General features: G+C 40.7%; 1 protein-coding gene across 1 annotated transcript in view; it reads left to right on the top strand.

The window, feature by feature from the left end:
- BEND4 (BEN domain containing 4) overlaps nucleotides 1–16,999 on the top strand; it is a 22,490-nt gene extending 5,491 nt beyond the window's left edge. Inside the window, exons 2-4 of the mRNA XM_031066701.1 lie at nucleotides 6,410–6,501; nucleotides 9,817–10,057; nucleotides 13,276–16,999. Coding sequence (XP_030922561.1) covers nucleotides 6,410–6,501; nucleotides 9,817–10,057; nucleotides 13,276–13,493 — 551 coding nt within the window. The 3' untranslated portion in view covers nucleotides 13,494–16,999. The remainder of the gene's footprint in view (nucleotides 1–6,409; nucleotides 6,502–9,816; nucleotides 10,058–13,275) is intronic.
- Nucleotides 17,000–19,136: the final 2,137 nt, after the last annotated feature.

Here is a 19,136-nt window from a genome sequence, read left to right as displayed (position 1 = left end):
TTTTCCAAAGAGCCTACCCCAGCCACAGTATAGATAAAGCAGCCATCAAGGGTTATGATGAACAATTTTTCATGTCCTTTTTTTGTCCTTTTTCTTGATGTTCACATTTAACTACTTCTTTGGTTTCCCTTGATGTTCTGGATGTTTTGGTCTGATCTGTGGCCTCGTTCTGCTCTTCAGCTTCAAAGTGTGAAGTTACAGTGAGAAGAGAGAGCCTCGAGCACGGTCACCCAGTGTTTGGCACAAGAACCCCTTTGAATTTGTAGCACAGCTTTGCTTGCTGCTGGGGGTGACAGCTTACTTTGCAAAAGCAACCTGAGTACAAAAACTTACTGAAACATGTAATTGCAGCAGACCAGGGCTTGCTTTATCTGTTTTCTCTGTGTTTCTGGATACAAACCCACAAGAATTTGGGAGATCAGGTTTCTCAGCCAGCTTGGGAAACCAGAGCTGGTTAGAGTTTTGTAGGGAGCTGCAGTTCAGCCTGTCAAGGATGAACTCCCAGGTCTCAGCTTTGGTTTGGCCTTTGCCAAGTAAACATTTGGTTTTTAGTGACACAAACTGCTGTCCCTTCTCACAGGGGACTTCCTGGTTTCCCTGTTAGTTACCAGCGGAGGAAAAGTGTACTAGAGGGGTTTGCAGAGGATGTGCCTTCCAAAGGGAAGACTTCACTGCTGAATGGGATCACAAGAGGAGGCTCCTTCTAATGAGTAGATGGAAAGTGAGAGAGCACAGACAAAAATAAAAGCCACAGGAGCATGTGGCAGCATCACTTAAATGAGATGCACAGCTGCCTTGTTTTATCTCTTTTAATCTGTTGTTTATGCAGAGGTGTATATCCCAAGGGCATATGGGAGGGGAACATTCTTTTTTCTGGAAGAAATCTATTGCAAAAGAAAATTAAAAGTACAATGGCTTTTCAGATGCAGATTTATAGAAATTAAATTATTTGCCTGGAAAACACAGCTGAGAGGGATTTTTAAAGTAATGGGATATTTGCTTGAATTTTTCTCCCTTCCCTGTTTTCAGCTGGCATGTAGGTCAGTTTAGGAAATCTTTAACACCCTCCTACACATTGTGTCAATTCTTTTGATTTCTGCTTTATGCTTTTGCTACAAATGAGTGCTGGTTTTATTTTACCATCCAGTCACAAATATCCAAATTTGCAGGCTCTTGAGTTCCTCCCCTGTCTCTTCTTGCCCCTTGCTGTTTTTCCAGCCCATCACACTCCCAAACAAACTCGTTTTCTTGGACCATCCATGCAGCTTTTGCTGGCTTTCAGCTGACTATTGAAATAAATGACCGTATGAGCTAAAATAATCCAAGCCATGCACACTTGTCCAAATCTCAGGCAGCAAAGGCATCTCCATTAATGCTGTAAGAAATTCACACAGCCCTGTGGTTCGTCAGCACGTTCCCTATCATTTGTTACATCTTTTTGACAGTCGAGCATCAATTTAGAAATGCCCTGCAATGAACCCGGAGAGAAGCCTCGCTCAAGGTCAAGTGAAGGAGGACACAGTGCAGTGCTGAGCCAGGCTGAGCTAACAGCTGCTGGCCTGAGCAGGGTGGAGTAGATGTACACTCTTCCCAATATTCCTCCCCTCTGGTGAGGCAGAGGTAAATGGTCTCGAGTGCTAAGGGATTCATCTTCTGCAGAGCACCAAGAGGAATACTAGCCAGTGTCAGCTACAGAGCACAAGATCTTATTGATTACAGAATAACCAGATTTCTTACTGTCTGTTTATGGGGCTGAGGCCACTGCAGAGACATACACAGCCAAACTGGGGTGAGCCATCCCATCTCACTGGGACTATCTGATGCTGCAGGAGAGGTTGGAGAGACACTTTATTTACTTGGAGATGTGCTGTATTTACAGCAAGCCCAAGCATCTCTTCACAGTGCTGTGCTTTGGCAATGTAAACAGCCCTGGAATGTTTTACACTGGAGGCTGCAGTGGATTTTTGGGTGGATAAATGAGAGTTCTCATTGTGACAGATATCAGTGTAAGTGATGTAAGTGATTGTGTCCCAGTAACCTTTATAATGAGCAAAAACCCAGCTCTAACCAATAATAGGGATGTTCTTGGCTCTTCATAAAAATTTGGAAACAATTATTAGAGGCAAAGGTTTAAAAAGAAAAAAAATAGAGTGAATGATAATTGGGAAACATTAAAAACCTGTCACTGAAGGCCCCAAAAGACTATCTAGGAGGAAAAGTATAATGTTGCTTACAAAACCAACCAGTTTAGAGGGAAAGTAAAGGAAGGGTTAGAAACATAACAAATAGATTCAAGGGGAAGTTAATGGTGGTGTGTAAAAAGCAGCTGGGTCAGATTAACATTAAATGTGGAGCATTGTCTAGAGAAGGCTTCTTTTCCCTGGCAAAATAGAGGAAAAATATGACATCCTAACAACAGTGTTGGACCATTATCAGACAGAAATAGATTTTATCAATAATATGGAACTGTTCATTGAATATTTCTGTTTTGGTACTTGTGAAGGGTAGCATGATGCAGTCACACCAATATAATGGTGATGGTAAGCAGGCAGTAATATTTTCCCTTTCCACTGTAACTCTGGGTGTTGCCATACATTCATCAGCAGCTTCATGTGGGACTGCAGCCTCAGTGCCTGTCCCAGCTCCCTCCCAGTGCTGGGACACTGGAGAGCAGTAGCTGCTTGCACACCACAGCTTTTAAGTGCACATCAACTTATTACCAAAGGCACAAGGCAGCTGCTACCAAAGCATGATGTTTTCAAAACCTGGAGGTTTGGACAACTCACTTCAGGAGCTAACCCCAACATGAAAATGACAATTCTGACCATCATTTTCCTTTATGCTTTGTAATATTTTGGATGCTTCAGAAGACTGAAAGATGGAAATAGTATCTGATTTTTTTTTAAAAGGATATGAGATGTCCTGGATGATGGTGATTTTGTTGGCCTGATATTGAGCCAGACAAACTAATTGTACAGCTGATGCCAGCTTCAATTAATAGAGTGCTAAACCAGAATAATGGCATTAGTGCCAGGCTACATCTTGCCAAATTATGGTTTTGATGAGATGAAAAGTTTGGTTGATGAGTATTGCAGATATTCAGGGTGTTACATAACATCAAATTACAAAACATGATTTAAAAATACAAATATATTTGTATTCGGGAAATTTGGGAAAACTGCCATGATGCAGTTGAATTTCTGGAGGGATGTTTTTTGTGAAACTGTTCACAGCCCATGTTTTTAATACTTTAATCCATGAGCGCACAGTCATTGCTTACAGCTTGCAAGAGGTGCAGAGGTAGCTGTGAGAGAGGAAGGTGTGAGGTGACAGACCTGGCTGATCTCTGTGTACTGGGGCACAGAGAACACGGCTCTGCTTGGTTTCAGCCCCTGGGAAATGCACTGAGAAAGGCACTGAGTGCCTTCAGTGCACTGAGAAAGGCTTTGGGAAGTCGCAGTGACTTTCTGCCTGGGTATTGATGCACAGCTTGGCCAAAACACCCACGGCCATCAGCTGTACACACAGGTAAGGAGGTGTAGGGACTCTGCTTTTAGTAGGAGCCCAGCACCCCTGGAAGGTCAGTGCTGGGCTTAGCAAAGAAAAAATGGAGAAATTACCTCCATTAAGTATGTAACAAGTAACAGGCATTTTCCATTTCTTTTCCAAAAAATTCTGTAAACCCCAGTTTGAAGGAAAACAAAATGCAGGCTTGAAATAAGGTTTATGTTCCTGTGGGTAGAAACTGCATCACTGGGAGATGACCACTTGAGTTCTGTGGTGTTTTACCCACTGATGCTGTCTGTTGCAAGGAGGATTTAGTCCAGGGAGTCGCTGTGCTGTGTGGCAGCTCGGGCTGAGAGATCATAGCCTGGATTTTGTCATTGGCACAGGGTGTGACCACAACAGTCACTGTTCAACTGTTCATTAGAAATTAGGATTCTCTGCAGAGAAAGCTGTGACAAGCTGTGCTGAATAAGCACTTGTTACAACATACAGATCTCCAGCATAACAACAATGTCTTAAACTTGGATCAATGACAGCAAACACCTGCCAACTCCTGCATGTGTCCTGGTTAACATCTTAGCCAGACCAATCTTCCCTGGCACACCAGGTTCCCTGTGGGCCCTCCTCCTCCTTGCCCTTTAGCTCCTGCAAACACCTTACCCTTTCATTCTCTGCAGGCCAGGCTACTTTGCCATCTCCAGTGTCCATTCTGAGACTGGCACTTTCAGAAAGTAAAGGCTGTGGAAACTTCTTCCTCAATGGGCAGGAAAATTACTGCCTCCCCACAGGCTTTCTACTAAATCATAATAAGTGTTATCTCAATGTTGGTATCTCTCCCACTACTTAGAGTAAGAACAAATCCCTGTTGGTGATGTCCTGATAGTGGATATCTGCATAAGCATGCAGAGTGTCAGCCCATGGGGCTATGCTTGTTAACCCTATAGAGACCCCATCAAAGATAAACAGAACAAATAAACTAATAGACTTAAATGATTAGTCATCTTCCCAGCTGGGACCCCCAGGCTCTTATAAAGTTAAATTTCCTGAAGGGTTTGGAGGAAACAGTTCTCAGCAAAGAGAACATCTGCAGAGCCATAAGAGGGACACAGCAGCAAAACCAAAGCTTTGACTCTCCACCTCATGCTGTCCTCTTTGTGGTTTCTCCTAGGCTTCAGTTAATATTGCAGCCCAAGAAGTCTGGATTTGCAAGTAGCACCTGGTGTTTGAAAGGTTGAGGTTATTTGTACCAACAGCAAGCTGTGCTGTGTCATGGCTTTAAAGTCAGAAGTGATCAGCATCCTCCAGTCACCACAATGATTAAAAAAACAATGTTGTGCTCAAAACATTGCTGCTTTTATGAGGATAGAAATTTTTATGAGCTTTGGCCAGCTTTTAGTACTTCCATGTTTCGTAGTGGTAATGAGATGGCATTTTATCAGCAGCACAGAGCTCAAGTAGAGCTGCACTTCATCTGCTGGGGACACAACAGGTTAAGTAATTTCCTGTTGTCTCCTCGATTGAGCCCCATCCCCTTGGAAGAACATAGGTAAACACATCCTTGGATAGCCTGCAGTGAGATTACTTACTGTGTGCAAAAACAGAAGCAGGAGTAAATACACTGATGGGTTGTCTTTACAGAGAAGTCGACGTGGGGTGCAATAACATAGAAATTTATTCATCATATCAGGCACTTTGCATGACCTCTGTGTGCAGACTGCTGGATGTAACTCCTCTTATCCCACAGTAAAGGGTCTGTTTTGCACAGAGTAATTTTGTTCTGCACCCTGTCTGCCTAGACAGGGGCATAGTAAGCTGTGTGGTGTGAATGCCAAGGAAAGAGGGCAAAATACCCATAAATCCCACCTTCAGACATTCTCAGATATTTCAGTGCTTGCTTCCAGACTGCCAGCTTAAGATAAAGCCCAAAACACCACATTTTTTTCAGAAAAGAAATGATAAAATGCCAAGAAATAGTAATTAATTTTAAAAAAAAGGAATGTAAATATTTCTTCTGGGTTTTGAGCTGAAGCTATGATTAAATCTGAATACAAAAACAACCCATTCAAAATGTGAAAGTCATAAAGTACCTTAAAAACTATGCTTATTTAGTCTTGCACAAGTCAGTTGTAATGTTGGATTAATGTCTGTTTAATTCTCCTATGGTGTTTCAGGCTCAGGAGAAAAGAGCTGTATTTCAAAAATACTCCAGAGTCAATCAGGGATGTGGCAGCATCTGCTTAAGAGAGACCCATAATTGAATCATCCCTAATTAACCTATCACCTCAACAGAAGGGAATAGGATGTTGGTAGCACTACTGAAATGGATAAGAGTGATGGGAATGGAAAAGGAGGAGGATGAGGGCAAAGAGAAATAAAGCAATTTGCCTAACACCTAGTTTTGTAATAAATTTGGGAGGAGGGAGGGAGTAGAAATTGGAGTATACGAGTCATTGAATCTCCTTAGTATATTTAATCAGACTGTAGTTTCAAAAACATTTTAGCATATTTACATGTTAATCAATGCATTATTTAGGTCCAATAAATGTTTCCTCCTTTGTATGGTTTGGAATTTTTAGAGTATTTACAGATTTTTTTTTTCTTACTATCATTACTGCTGACCTAATTTGTACTTGGAGTAATTATAATTTCAAACTTGGGAAAAAACCTTTTGAAAACTAGTGGGCAGAAAAATAAAAGTAATTTCAGAGATCTCAGTATAGGCAATACAATACTTGTACAATTATTAAATGAAATATCTTCACAAATCAAAATGGGAAGTATTTCCTATTTGAAATAAATCTCACAGACATAGAGATACTAAGGAACACTGCTTGATTTAATGTTGTTGTTCTATTTTGTGCTTTATAGCTAATGTACAGTAATTGCAATTTGTTTCATGCAGTGCCCTGCCAGACGGTTTTAGATTATTTGAAGACTGTACTTCAGCATCACAACCAGCTCATGGTACCCCAGCCAACAGACCACCCAACCGAGGTAGTGTACAGTGAAAACGCTAAGCTGCATCGCTTTATGCTGGATTATTCATTACAAACATGCAGGCAAATAAATCAGTAGGCATTTAGTAACAAAGACAGGTTAAAAGTACAGTAAAAAGACATTCTTAAGTACAGTAGTACCCTAAATGGAGGAAACACATCATTAGTATCATCTAGAATTACTTTACTGAGCAGCACCTAACTCCCTCCATCAGCACCAGGTGTGCTTGCCTTGCTTTGGGTAGTTTTTCTCTCCTCTTTCTTCAGAAACACCATATTTGTGGGTAGACTTTGGGCTAGGCCTACCTGGTGACAGCTGTAGCTACGTGACTGAGAGTGGCTGCACATGGCATGCTGCAGTTCAGGGTGTGTATCACTTTGCTCCTTCATTCAGTTTTATCCTGTGCAAATTGATAAATACATATTTATATTTATCACTAGCTGTTATCATTCAAGTATATTCCAAGAATTCATTTTCCATTTTTTAATGCTCTTTTGCTTAACTAAAATTTTCAAGTACTGTAAAAACTGAGGCTGTTTTGTAATGTCTCACAAGGAATAGCTTGTCACAGTGTGACAGAATTTTTTATTCAATTAAACACACTGATATTAATCTTTTATTCATAAATTTCATCATGTACAAATACAAGCAGAGATGTGTTTGTATTTTTGGTTCTTCCTTCAGAGTCTGCTTTTTTTCATTTCTGGGAGGTTTTATGTTTGTTTTAGTTTAATGACTGCTGGACACACCAAACCACATCATATATTTAGTGAGAATGTTTTGCCCAGAAGTGCTTTACTCTCTGAGGAAGCAATGAAAGTGTATGTGTAGCAGGAATCCAGTAATTGTTTAACAGAGTAGCATAACACTATATCGTGCCTTGGAGAAGAATGAGGAAAAATATCCAGCATTTCAGGGGGAACAAGAGAGAAGTGTTATAAAACTGAGGCTGAGGAGTTACGCAAAATTTATTGCCCTCTCCTCAGTTAATAGCAACGTGAGCTCTCATGAAATCTAGATGTTGGGCCTTGCTGCACCCTATTTTCATCAATGCTATCTATATAAACACAGAATAGCTTCTAGGATAGCTTGCTGCTTAGCAAAGCCACCCATGAGCATCTGTCCGTAATGCATGTGAGCAAGCCTGGAGCCTAACCCTGTGCCATTATGGGCTTGCATTGCATAAGCCAGGCCTGGCAGGGCTTAAAAGCAAGGCAGCACCTACAGTCACCTGCAGCTTGTACTTTGCAGTGGGATCAGTAAGAATGGTCATTGCTTCACTAAAGGGTTTTTTAATAGGAAAAAAATAGGCTTCAGAAATTAAAGGTAGGAAAATAACTTTCTTTATATAAAAGGGATGTGAACTAGCTGCTGAAAAAAAATTAAGTACCAGCATGAGGATCACATGGTCCTATTTACTGATGCAGTGGAACAAGCCAAGGGAGTACTCCTGCCAGCTCCCCTGGGACAGAGTGGTCACAATTACTTCAGCATAAGAATATATTACCTCCAAAGAGCTTTCCATGCTGCCCCTCTGCTCTTCTTCCTTCCCCAGCTCCTTCACAGTGTTGGAAGGGACAAGGAGCTGGACTGGATGGATTGTAATGTTCTTCCATGGCAGAGTTCTTCAGACATATTACTGACTTCCCAGGGGATCATGTATGGGCAAAAACTGAAGCAGCTGCCTGTGTCATGAATGGAGGGGCAGGAATTGACCCTGACCTGTTTGCGGTGATGTGAGGAGAAGAAAACAAAGTGCAAAGAGAAAGCCCCAAATTTAACAGGGCTAGACTACAGGTGAAGGGTTTTTCTCTTAGGGGTGAGAGCTTGAATTTACAGCTACAGGGGAGTGAAGTGTTGAGGTGTCTGGGGAAGGAGTGGCTCTTCAGACAGACAAAGCCCATCTCTTCCCTTACATTTTGGCTCTTTGCAGCATTTTGGGTTTGTCCACAGCTGTCTTTGCCAGCAGCTTACAGCAAGGCAAACAAGTAGAGACAGTCACACAGGCTGAGCCCCCAGTGATGCTAGCCCCACTGGGAGGTGGTGTGACTCTAGATCATACAGATTATCTAATGATAATCTCAGCACAGTCTTCACTAAATTCAATCTTCCATATTTTATCAAACTCACAAAAAAATTAAAAACAAATACCTGAGGAACAACTTCAAAGATGCTCTCAAGCTGTCTCCCAGGATGCTATAATAAATATGTGAAAGAAGGCAAGGGTAGTCCTTAAAATAGTTTTCAGATATCAAAGGCCTGGAAGTGAGAACTTTGCAGCACTTGCCCACAAGTGTGGCATGTGGCTGAGCACCTCCCTGAGCATCAGACCTGGGTTTCTCTAGCTCACTGCAGGCTCCTGTCAAACCTCAGGGCTACACAAAGAGTTCACTAATTGGGCTATCAGATTTATGTGTTTTGATAAAGAAGTGCACTGTAAAAGTGAATGAGTCTCTAGGAGGGTGTGGTTTGGGTTTTTATTTTGTACTTCAATTATTTCAAGTATATTAACAGTACCATCTTACATTAATTGGGTAATCCTGAACTATGGCGTTTTATGGGCAACAAGAATTAAATACAATTGAGGTACAAATGACTTAACAGGGCTTATAAATGTGTGTGGATTACAGGAATCCCCATAATTAGTCCTACACTATTCATTTAATGTTGGAATATTGAAGCACACAAATTATGAAGATTAAAAGCAAAATTTCTTTCCAGCTGACACAGTGGCATTTCTTTAAAGCTATAATTTGGGTTAATATAGCATTCATTAATAATAATGAAGCTTTTAGTTTTCATAGTTGCTTTACTTATTTTCTTTACATTTTTCACAGTAACATAATTGCTGTCAAGTTTCAGGTGTGTTCTACAGAAGTAATAAATTTATTATAAAAATAGACCAAAAGAGTCGCCTCTGAAGGAAACTATCAGCTGTGATGAAGTGATCCATTTGATCAGGCTCTTCAAAGACCCTTTTTATGCATTTTACCATTTTAAGAAGAAACATTACACTTAAATAGTATGCCCAGCTGCTGATTCTTAACTCTTTTTAACCTGCTTGTGAAAGTGGAAATTTTCAATAGCTACACCTCTCAAAATGTATTCATCGTACCTTACCCAATCTGAGTTCTAGAAAATGGAAATGTAATTTTAGAAGTACTCATTCTCTGTAAGGATAACTAAGTGTTCACTTTGGGTTGTGTTTCACTGTCAGTATTGTGGATAGTTAAAAACGTATCTTTTATTGCAACTGACATCTTCACTTATTTGCCTTGTAAAATAAGCAACAGAAATATTTCACTTTTTCAGGGGAGTAAGCAGTTGCTGAACAACTACCCTGTCTACATCACTAGTAAACAGTGGGATGAGGCTGTAAATTCTTCCAAGAAAGACGGACGACGGCTCCTCCGCTATCTCATCAGATTTGTTTTCACAACCGATGAGCTTAAGTACTCATGCGGCCTTGGGAAAAGGAAAAGGTCAGTGCAGTCAGGAGAGACAGGTCCTGAAAGACGTCCTCTGGATCCAGTTAAAGTAACATGTCTCAGAGGTACTGCATCTTTTCGCTCAGTGTCCACCACATGTGATCTCATTTCACCACATTGGCTCTGCCTCAGTAGAAGCATTTTTGGCTGAACTAGAAGGGGTTTCGCAGGCAGGTGACAAGCACCCAGAAACCCTCCACTTTCTTTTCATACATACATACAAGTGTGTATGTATGTATAATATATGTGTTTGGGGTGTTTTTGATGGGAAAAAACGAGGCCTCTTATTTAAGAGAGGACCCAAATGCAAGGGCACATGACACTAATACACTTTAAAAAGCAGTGAAGCAAAACCAGACGTTCCTGATTACACTATTTTATAATAAGCTCAGGTAATTTGTTAACAGCAATACACAGCAAAATTAATCAAAGGAATAGTTACAGTCTAATGTCTAATCCTTATTAGACAAGTATATTAACTTGATGCACAAGAACACAGTGCATCATTGGAGTTAGAAGCTGAGTTTCAGAGTAGGTTTGAAAACATCTTCTAGGGTCAAGAATATCTTCAGGTTAATTACAAAGTATACATAAGTGTGTTGTCCAGAATTCCACTTATTTTTTGGCATACTGATGAAACATTGCCTGAAAATGTGAGAGAACAACTTTCCCCCATGTTTGGCCTGAAAAGGAAGGGGAGTTTTGCAAGCATTTCACAGTGTTAGAGAGTCAGGATATTGCACAGAAAGGGTACAGATTGGAAAGAATGTTGTGTACTTTGGTTTCTTAAAATTGTTTGAAAAGGCTGGTAACGAGCTTTATAATAAAACATACAAAACAGGATTCTTAAAGCCAAAGTAAAAATATGTTTTTAGTTTCGACATCTGCATTGTACAAATGCATATGCTTATTATTTCTTTAATTAGCTCATAGTTAGCTTTATAGTATTTTTTGAGCATATACAGGAAATTTTGGTTGAACTAACCTCAAGAATGTTTTACTAATCAATGCAATGTAAAAAGCTATATTGTGGTCAGTCAGTGATAAAAATATTTTCACTCATCCAACTGGAGTCCAAAGTGATTATACACATCAGATATATGAGCCTCTTCCCATTTAGGGTAGAAGAATCCAACAAGGCTAAGTAGATAAGGCTTGAGGTTAGAGTACAATATTGATGTAACCAGGTAATGAACTCAGATTTAACATACAGACAAATTAGGCAAACAAGCACTTTTTGTACTACAAAATAATCTTTTAAGCTGCTGTATGAGACTCTACCAGAACTCTATCAGAGCTAAATTGGAGGGCAAATCCATCATACACTGTGCTGCAGAGGTCCAGACAGAGCAGGGGCCCAGAAGTTCTTCTGGAAAATGAAGGCTGGAAATAAGCACTTTAGCATTTACTAAGTTTAAGTATCACCTAATAATTTATGCACAAGCACAGTGTTGATACCCTTTTCTTCCCCTTTCTCTCACCTGCCTCCCAAGACTAATAGCAAATGCACATGTACATGGGATTTTGCTTGTGGCCACTCTCTTTTTGAGGTCCTGGACACACAGAACATGGGGAGCGCTCATGGGGAGAAAGAGAAAGGGTAATTTCTTTAATTATAAGAAGCTTGAAGAGGAAGCCAAAATGTGCAGTATGTAATGACCAGCTAAGAAAGCAGAGTAGACAGCTCTCCCCTTGGGCCTTTGTGTGTAGGTGGGAACATGACAACTTCCTCCAGTGCTGAGAGTTGGCCACTAGCTCCCACTCATTTACAAGCCAAGGTAACAAGTGTCTGGCTAATTCTCAACCCAGCTAATTATGCCTTTCCACCATAGCAGAGAGTGCAAATTGGTTCTCTGTCTGCACTCAGAGTTTAAATATATATAAACATTTTTAATATACTCCTACAACTGACTGGTGTCTGGAACCAGTTTTAAAACATCCTGGCATGCTTAAATTATGGCATTACTTCTTTACATGGTAACCATTTCTCTGAGAAAAAGATGAGTGTGGGGGCACATGTGAACATAACTAGATAGGAATTACTGTTGCCTGTGTGGATTTCCAGGAAAATGAATTTAAAACCGAGATTGCTATCACTTTTGCAGACACACTGCTGGAGGAGGTATGCAAAAATCACATCCTAATTGTCCAACAGATGAGATACCTTGCAGGCACGGGAACTCATGTAAAAGCACAGCATTCCCTGGCTGGAGATGTGGTGACAGTAATGAAGTTACCTTACACCACTTATTGTGCTGTTGGCTTGTCAACAGTAGAAAATAGAATTTAAAAATATCCTGGGACACACAATGCTGCATGAGGGAATAACTAATGTTACAGAATAAATAAGCAGCTCCGTTTCTGTATGAGCTACACTGTATCCAGTATCTCTAATAAGATGCCCTCACATTTAAAATCATATTTGGATGTTTCAAAGTCCAAATACACCCATTTGAGCTATGTCTAGCAGTTTCAACTCCAGACTTGGCAGGGCACCTTCTGCAAGTCTAGCATATAGCACGTCAAAGAATGTGAAAAATGAATTATAAAAAATGTAATCATCACATACAAATAGCTGTATGTGGCAGCAGCAGCTATTTAAATAGCTAAAATGCATGCAGTACAATTCATTTTCTCCTGCATTGAAAACTATTGCAAGGCTCCCCAAATCAGCTCTCCGATCTCATTTAGCTATTTCTAAGGCCAAATCAGTCTCTGAAAAAATAGGTGTAAAATACAGGAGATGAAAATAGTGGAACTTAAAAGAAAGATCTCCCAAACAGACAGGAGCACCAAACTGAAATAATGGCAGTGACATTTTCCAGCAGGCTGGGGGCTCCTGCAGGTTGCAGGTGCTGAAGAAGCCAGCAGAGGGAGGTCAGAAAGATCCAACAGCAATCACCTTGAGGTATAGATACCAGCAGGTTTCTAATGAAATGTGTCCTGGCTCATGTTAGCTTTTACACTTACTGCACATGCTGAATCACAGCCTTCGCTTCGAATTAGTTCTTTGTATTTCCACAAGAAAGGACTTTATATCCCGGTCCCATGAGTCACCTAGGTAGCTCAGGTGTAACAACATACACTGCATGTGGAGAAGCACACTTATGCAGGAACAAAATAGGTCCAAGTGGCATTATCATGGCATCCCCCATAAGGCTTTACTTCTGCTTAAGCAGAGCAGCAATACCTCCTTTCTTATTTCCCATGAGCTTTTAACGCCTGGGCAATACCAGATGCTGCAAAGACAAGTTGCTTTTAATGCTTGCCTGTTTTCCTGCAGAGTTCATTAGGATGCACTGCACCTCCAACCCGGACTGGTGGATGCCCTCTGAGGAGCAGATCAACAAGGTGTTCAGCGACGCCGTGGGGCACGCGCGCCAGGGCCGCGCCGTGGGCACCTTCCTGCACAACGGCACCTCCTACTACGAGGGGACTGAGCACCCAGGCTCACAGGATGAAGTCTTCAACAGAGGTATGCAGGATGGATCTGGAGATTGATGGCACTGAGAACCACATCATACTGCAGTAGCAACCACTTAATTTAGGAGAGACTGTTTGTTAAACGTACTTAACCCTGCTGTCATTTAGGAGTCCAAAGCATGTTTGAACACATACTGCATACATTTCAGCTTCTCCATCCTACCATATCCCAGTTAACAGAAAGAAATCCATTTCAAAACCTGCTTTACGGGACTTCTCAGTGCCTATTATTTCCAAACCCTTCATAGAACACTCAAAGGGAACGTGCAGTCCATTTCATCCAGTTGTAGAGGAAAGGTCATTTAAAAACTATAGAAGTGTCTAAAGAAACAGCAGCTACTATCTCTTCAGCCAGTTGATAACAATCCCAGGCCCAGACTCGGAACAGCTGGGTGCTATTTGCTTTCCCTGACTAGAAGATTTCTACAAGTCTGCACACTTAAAACAAAAAAATAAAAGGAGTGGTTTCCCATTTGCTAACAGAAAAGAACATAACTATGAATGCTACCTTAAAGTACCACACAAAACAGAAAATCCAGGGACTTTCTTAGCCAACTCTGTCAGGAAATTAAGCTTCCCGAGTAAAACAGCAGCACTCATCAACAGCAGAATCCTTCAAAGACCCAGAACAATAACAGGCATTTCTAACAGATAAAAATTGCATTGTATATGAGATAGACAGTATATTTATCTAGATTTCTAGAGGATTAGAGTTGATCATGACAGTTTTCATTAAAAGAAGATTGCTAAAAACAAATTGCCATTTCAGAAGACAGATTTTCCTTTGTCTGTTCCTATTCTGCAGCCATATTATGTAGCTTTAGAGGCTTTAAATTGCCTTTTCTTGTTTTCACTTTAATTTGTGCTTTATATCCGTTCCTTGAAAGAGATGAGGCAATGTGCTGGTTTTGCTCAATGTTGCATTCAGGGAGGGGTTGGGCTAGAAGAATCTGGTTTAGTGTTCTGTAGTAGGTAGACATGAGATCCAGACTGAGAGCTGTAAGAAAAGAGCTGTTGGAGCAGAATTTGTAATGGTGCACAACATTGGAAGCAGATACTAGCTTTAAAAACAAAAGCTGATCCACAAAAGAAGTTTAATTTTAAATGTTTAGGAGTCCATTGTCCTTTAAATTGATCCACGCCAGAAACATGCAATGCCAAAGAAACGATGCCCTTTCCTTTCCACATCAGGGTGTTTCCATCTCCTTACCTTTGTGTGCTCACTCAGGCCAGTGTTGGCATCCTCCACAGCCTGAACCAGCACTTCCTGAGGCAACATTTCCCCACTAGCAGGTAGAGGGAGCTGTTTTTTGGGAAGAAAGCTCACTTCACTTTTGGCCATCCTTAGTGCTACCTCATCAGCGTTGGCTCTCCTGAACGCGTCTCTCATACACCCCCAGCTTTCCCCACCGCCTTGTGCAAGCCATGAGCGTAGCTACTCATGGCTCCCTTTGCCTCTCCTCCCCTTCCCCACCTTCTCCCCCTGCACCCGGCAAGGCAGGAGGCACCGGTCCCTTCCTCAGAGACCAGGAAGGGCTCTCGGGGATGCAGTGCTCCTGGAGACCCAGCCTGGCTGCAGGGCTGGGGCAGTCTCTCCAAGTTCAGCTCCCCCACACAGGAGCCCCTTCCTGCCCCCTGCCACCTCTGCCTGTGGTTGTGACAGGTCTCTTCTGGCCCATGGGGCATCTCGGGACATGGGCTCACCATGCACTGCCATAGAGGACCGTGCTCAGTCCCTGTGTGCTTTAGGCCCTCAAATCTCCAATACCTCTCGGTTCACTTTAATTTTGGTGATTTTTTTGAAAGGGGGTTGAAAGGTACTCACTGGCCCCAATATAATTAATTTATTTTCTTAAAGTCAACTAGAAGTTTAGTCACTCACTAGGCCAAGGGGTTTAGTACAGCATTCCTTCATTACAGGCAGGAGGTGACTTTCTTGGAGTGGTCACACCACATGGTGGCCTCTGGAGGAGAAATTCAGTGTATAGAAATGTCACAGTACAAATATCCTATTGTAGCTTTTTGGTGTTGAACTTACACTTTTTTAAAAAGAACTATAATAGAAGATGTTACATTGCTCAGATGGTGTAAGTCTTGCTGGTCTATGTTTAATGTGGTGACACATGCCAGAACTATTTGGTAAAACATGTCAGAACGTGTGTGTCAACATTATACTGTAAATTTGTCCACAGCGATATGTATCATGCTGTATTTTTGTAAACATTGTGATGGTTTCCTTTCAGATGCTTAATTGTATGATGTTTAAGATATAAACACTTTTTAACAGTCACAGAACAGAATTACTGAACTGGACAAACCTCTCACTTAATAACTGAAAGATTTACTGAAATAACTAGTAAGTCTAGCTTTATTTTTAGTGTAAAAAGCATAGCCAGCATCCTGGAGCCACTCACAATCCTCTACTCTCATTGTGCAAAATAACCAAAAGTATAATTTCATCCTGAAAGCCACTTTGGCAGTCGAAGTGGCTTTGCAGGTTTAGACCTTTCTTTATGAACAAAATTTTGTCCTCAACTGCTTATGTGCACTGGCCAGTGACATGAATCATGGTCACAAATAGGCATTAACAGATACCAGCTCATACTTTTGTTCATGTTTTGTTTTAAAATAACACAGTATGAAAAGAGACAACTGACAAAAGTTTTTAATTGCCATCATGGCCACTTGACCCACACATTTCATTTTTAAAATCCCAAACCTTGCACAACTTATTCCAGTTAATTTGTTCATTAGGTGTTAAAAATTCGTACACATTGAAGCATCTAAATATCTGCAATATGTTAGATATGGGACCTGAAATAATAGATAGCACATAAGCCCTTGCAGAGGGAGATATCCTTATTTAGGCAGTGCGCTTTATAAGCCAGCACATCCCTTCCCAGCAACAGAAGGAAACTGCTATCTATCATGTCACTCCAGGAAGTCCCAGGAGGACAGAGATTCTTGTCTTATCCTTCCATAGGCTTTAATCTTACTGTCATTTATGTATCTGCCTTCTCTCAAACTTTGTGTAGCAGCACCGCACGCCCATCTGTGCCAACATGCCTTCGCTATATTTTCTATGACAAATATTTGTGGAGAAACTGTGATTAAAAAAAACATTAATCCTGATATTTTTATTGTTATGGTGTAGTTAATTCTATGAATACTTTCTTATGATGATTGTACTGTGTAGAGTAAGTACAGGTTAGGGATAGACCTTTATCAGATATTGTACAAAAGAAAAGTGCATAGTGTAATATAGACTAGTAAGGTTTTTGTGACAATTTCTATAGGATGTGTGAATTGTTTTCTATGTGGCAACACACATTTCTTTTAAAGAATATAAATCTTAGAGAATTTTTTAAACAGTCAATATTTTTAATTATAAAGACATTTGTTACCTACAGTTTACTATTTCAGGTGTTAATTCTAATTTGAATATTGGTTTTATTAATACATACCTCCAGTTCCATTTGTTCTGTTGCATAAAAAATGCACAATAAAAGTTAGTCTCTGGTTAATCTGTCTCTTCCTTTCTCTAGAGGCAATCTTGTGTCACTGTGACAGCCATGATACCTGGGTCTCACTATAAATATATATAAAAGTTCTAGATTTATATAAAGGGCTAGAGCATTTTCTTTTGCATTAAATGCTTGTTTGGTATGAAGCACCAGAAAGCACAGGAAAAGAATTTGAAGAATTCAAGTATGAGTATAATATAAATCATTTTCACCTCAATGTACAGCCACATAGATTTATGTGCTGGTTAAATAGAAAGACTATTAAAGGGAAGTACCCATCTGCAATCTTAAAACCTGGATTTTCAAGCAGTGACGTTTAAATCCCATTTTAATTCAGAATCCAGTGGTGGCTGAATGTATCCTGTTCTCTTAAATGCTTTAGAAAATCCTAGCTCCAGATAATTTGTAGAGGAATTACAGTGACAAACATTCACCATGGCAAACCACTGCTGCTGGGCTGTGAAGCCAGGGCCAGCCCACAGGCTGGTGGCAGCCACCTGAAATGGTTATTTCCATTCACATGGATATATATGGTATATACACGTATATACCATGGTATATGTGTATGGTATATACACATATATACCATGTGGATAAATGGTACACATTTTATAATGGTAACAAACAGTACCATTATAAACACAGTGCTTTTGGGTGCCTGTAAGGCTGCAAAATTAACTGGGGCTGGGCAAGTATTTTCTAGGTCAGGGGCTTCAGCCTACTGCTTTTTTTTTGTGACGGTCACAATTAGTGAGAACCATTTACTAATCCCCCCAACAAAATAATTTCAGGTAACTCTGAGAAGTGGAGGTAGAAAACGTGTATTAATCCATCTGCAAACAATTATAATTAGCTTCCCTCTGAAAAACTTTGACTTCCCAGACTTTTTGGCAATGGCTGGAAATGTCCAAGGGTAGATCTGGAGGCAGGAGGGAACAGGGATGGGCTATGTACAAACCAAGCAGGATAAAGGAGCAGTACAGGCAGGAACCCAGCAGGGAAAGCTGGCAGGGAAGAAGAGCACCTAAGTAGGGGACCAAAGGCAGCAATTGGGTTTATGAAGCTTGAAAAGAGAGATTAGGTTTAACAGCAGGGTGGATGGAAGGGGATAAGCATGAGAGGCAGTGCCTGGGGCTGGGCAGGCAGAGAGAAAGGGTACAGAAGAGGTACCTGGGATGGGAAAGAAGCAGGCCTGGGAAGTAACTGCAGTGGAACAAGCAGCACAGATGGGGAGTGTAATTCAATAATGTTGCATTTTATCACTCTTCCACTAAATAGCTGTTAAACATACTGGTAAGGCAATGGCTAAACTGTGCTCCTGCTGTGCAGCAATGCTGGTGCCCTCAGAAGCATGCCCATGCTGGCAGTTCTGTCTCTCCCAAGGCACGAGATGTCCCTGAAGAGAACTTTAAGGTCCAAGTCAAACATTGAACCTCATGCATATGAAGGTATTTAGTTTTTACCTCTTGCTTTGAACAAGCTCACATGTGTGATGGTGGTCACAAGGGTTCTTGGGTGAAGGAAGAGACAAGATGGTTGACTCCATGATCAGAAGGCTTGATTTATTATTTTAAGATATATACATCTATTATAACTATACTAAAAAGAAAAAGAAAGGGAGAGTTTCTAGAACCTGCTACTTAACCTAAGAATAGAAAAGTAAAGAATGATGATAACAAGGCAACTCTCTCCGACTCTGTCTGAGAGAGTTCCCTCCCCGGATTGGCTATCAACCATAAACATCTAAGCTGGGCTAATCTAGACAGACCTGTTGCATTCTACAGCAGCAGATAACTTATTGTTTATGTCTTGTTGCTGAACTTCTCAGCTTCAACAGGAAAAATCTTGAGAGGATTTTTCATGAAATAAATGTCTGTGACACACATGCAAGTTCATATTATTAAAGTGTTTGTAATGTTACTTTAATAAGATTACTCACATTGCAAATCTTGTCCTCGAGTTCAACTAGGCAGGGTTTGCTCTGCCTCCTTCCCTCTGCTGAGGCACTGACTGAAGCCAGTGAACTGCCACTAGCTCAGGCAGCATGGACAACAATACAATAATGACTTGCAAAGTGTTTTTCTGTCTGGAAACATGCACATAATCCCCAAAAGAACACCATATCTCAAAAAGAACT

The sequence above is a fragment of the Geospiza fortis genome, unplaced genomic scaffold, assembly GCF_000277835.1.
Source record: "Geospiza fortis unplaced genomic scaffold, GeoFor_1.0 scaffold40, whole genome shotgun sequence".
In the NCBI taxonomy this organism is placed as follows: domain Eukaryota; kingdom Metazoa; phylum Chordata; class Aves; order Passeriformes; family Thraupidae; genus Geospiza; species Geospiza fortis.
Note: the sequence above shows the minus strand (reverse complement) of the source record. Positions and strands in the feature narration are given on the sequence as shown.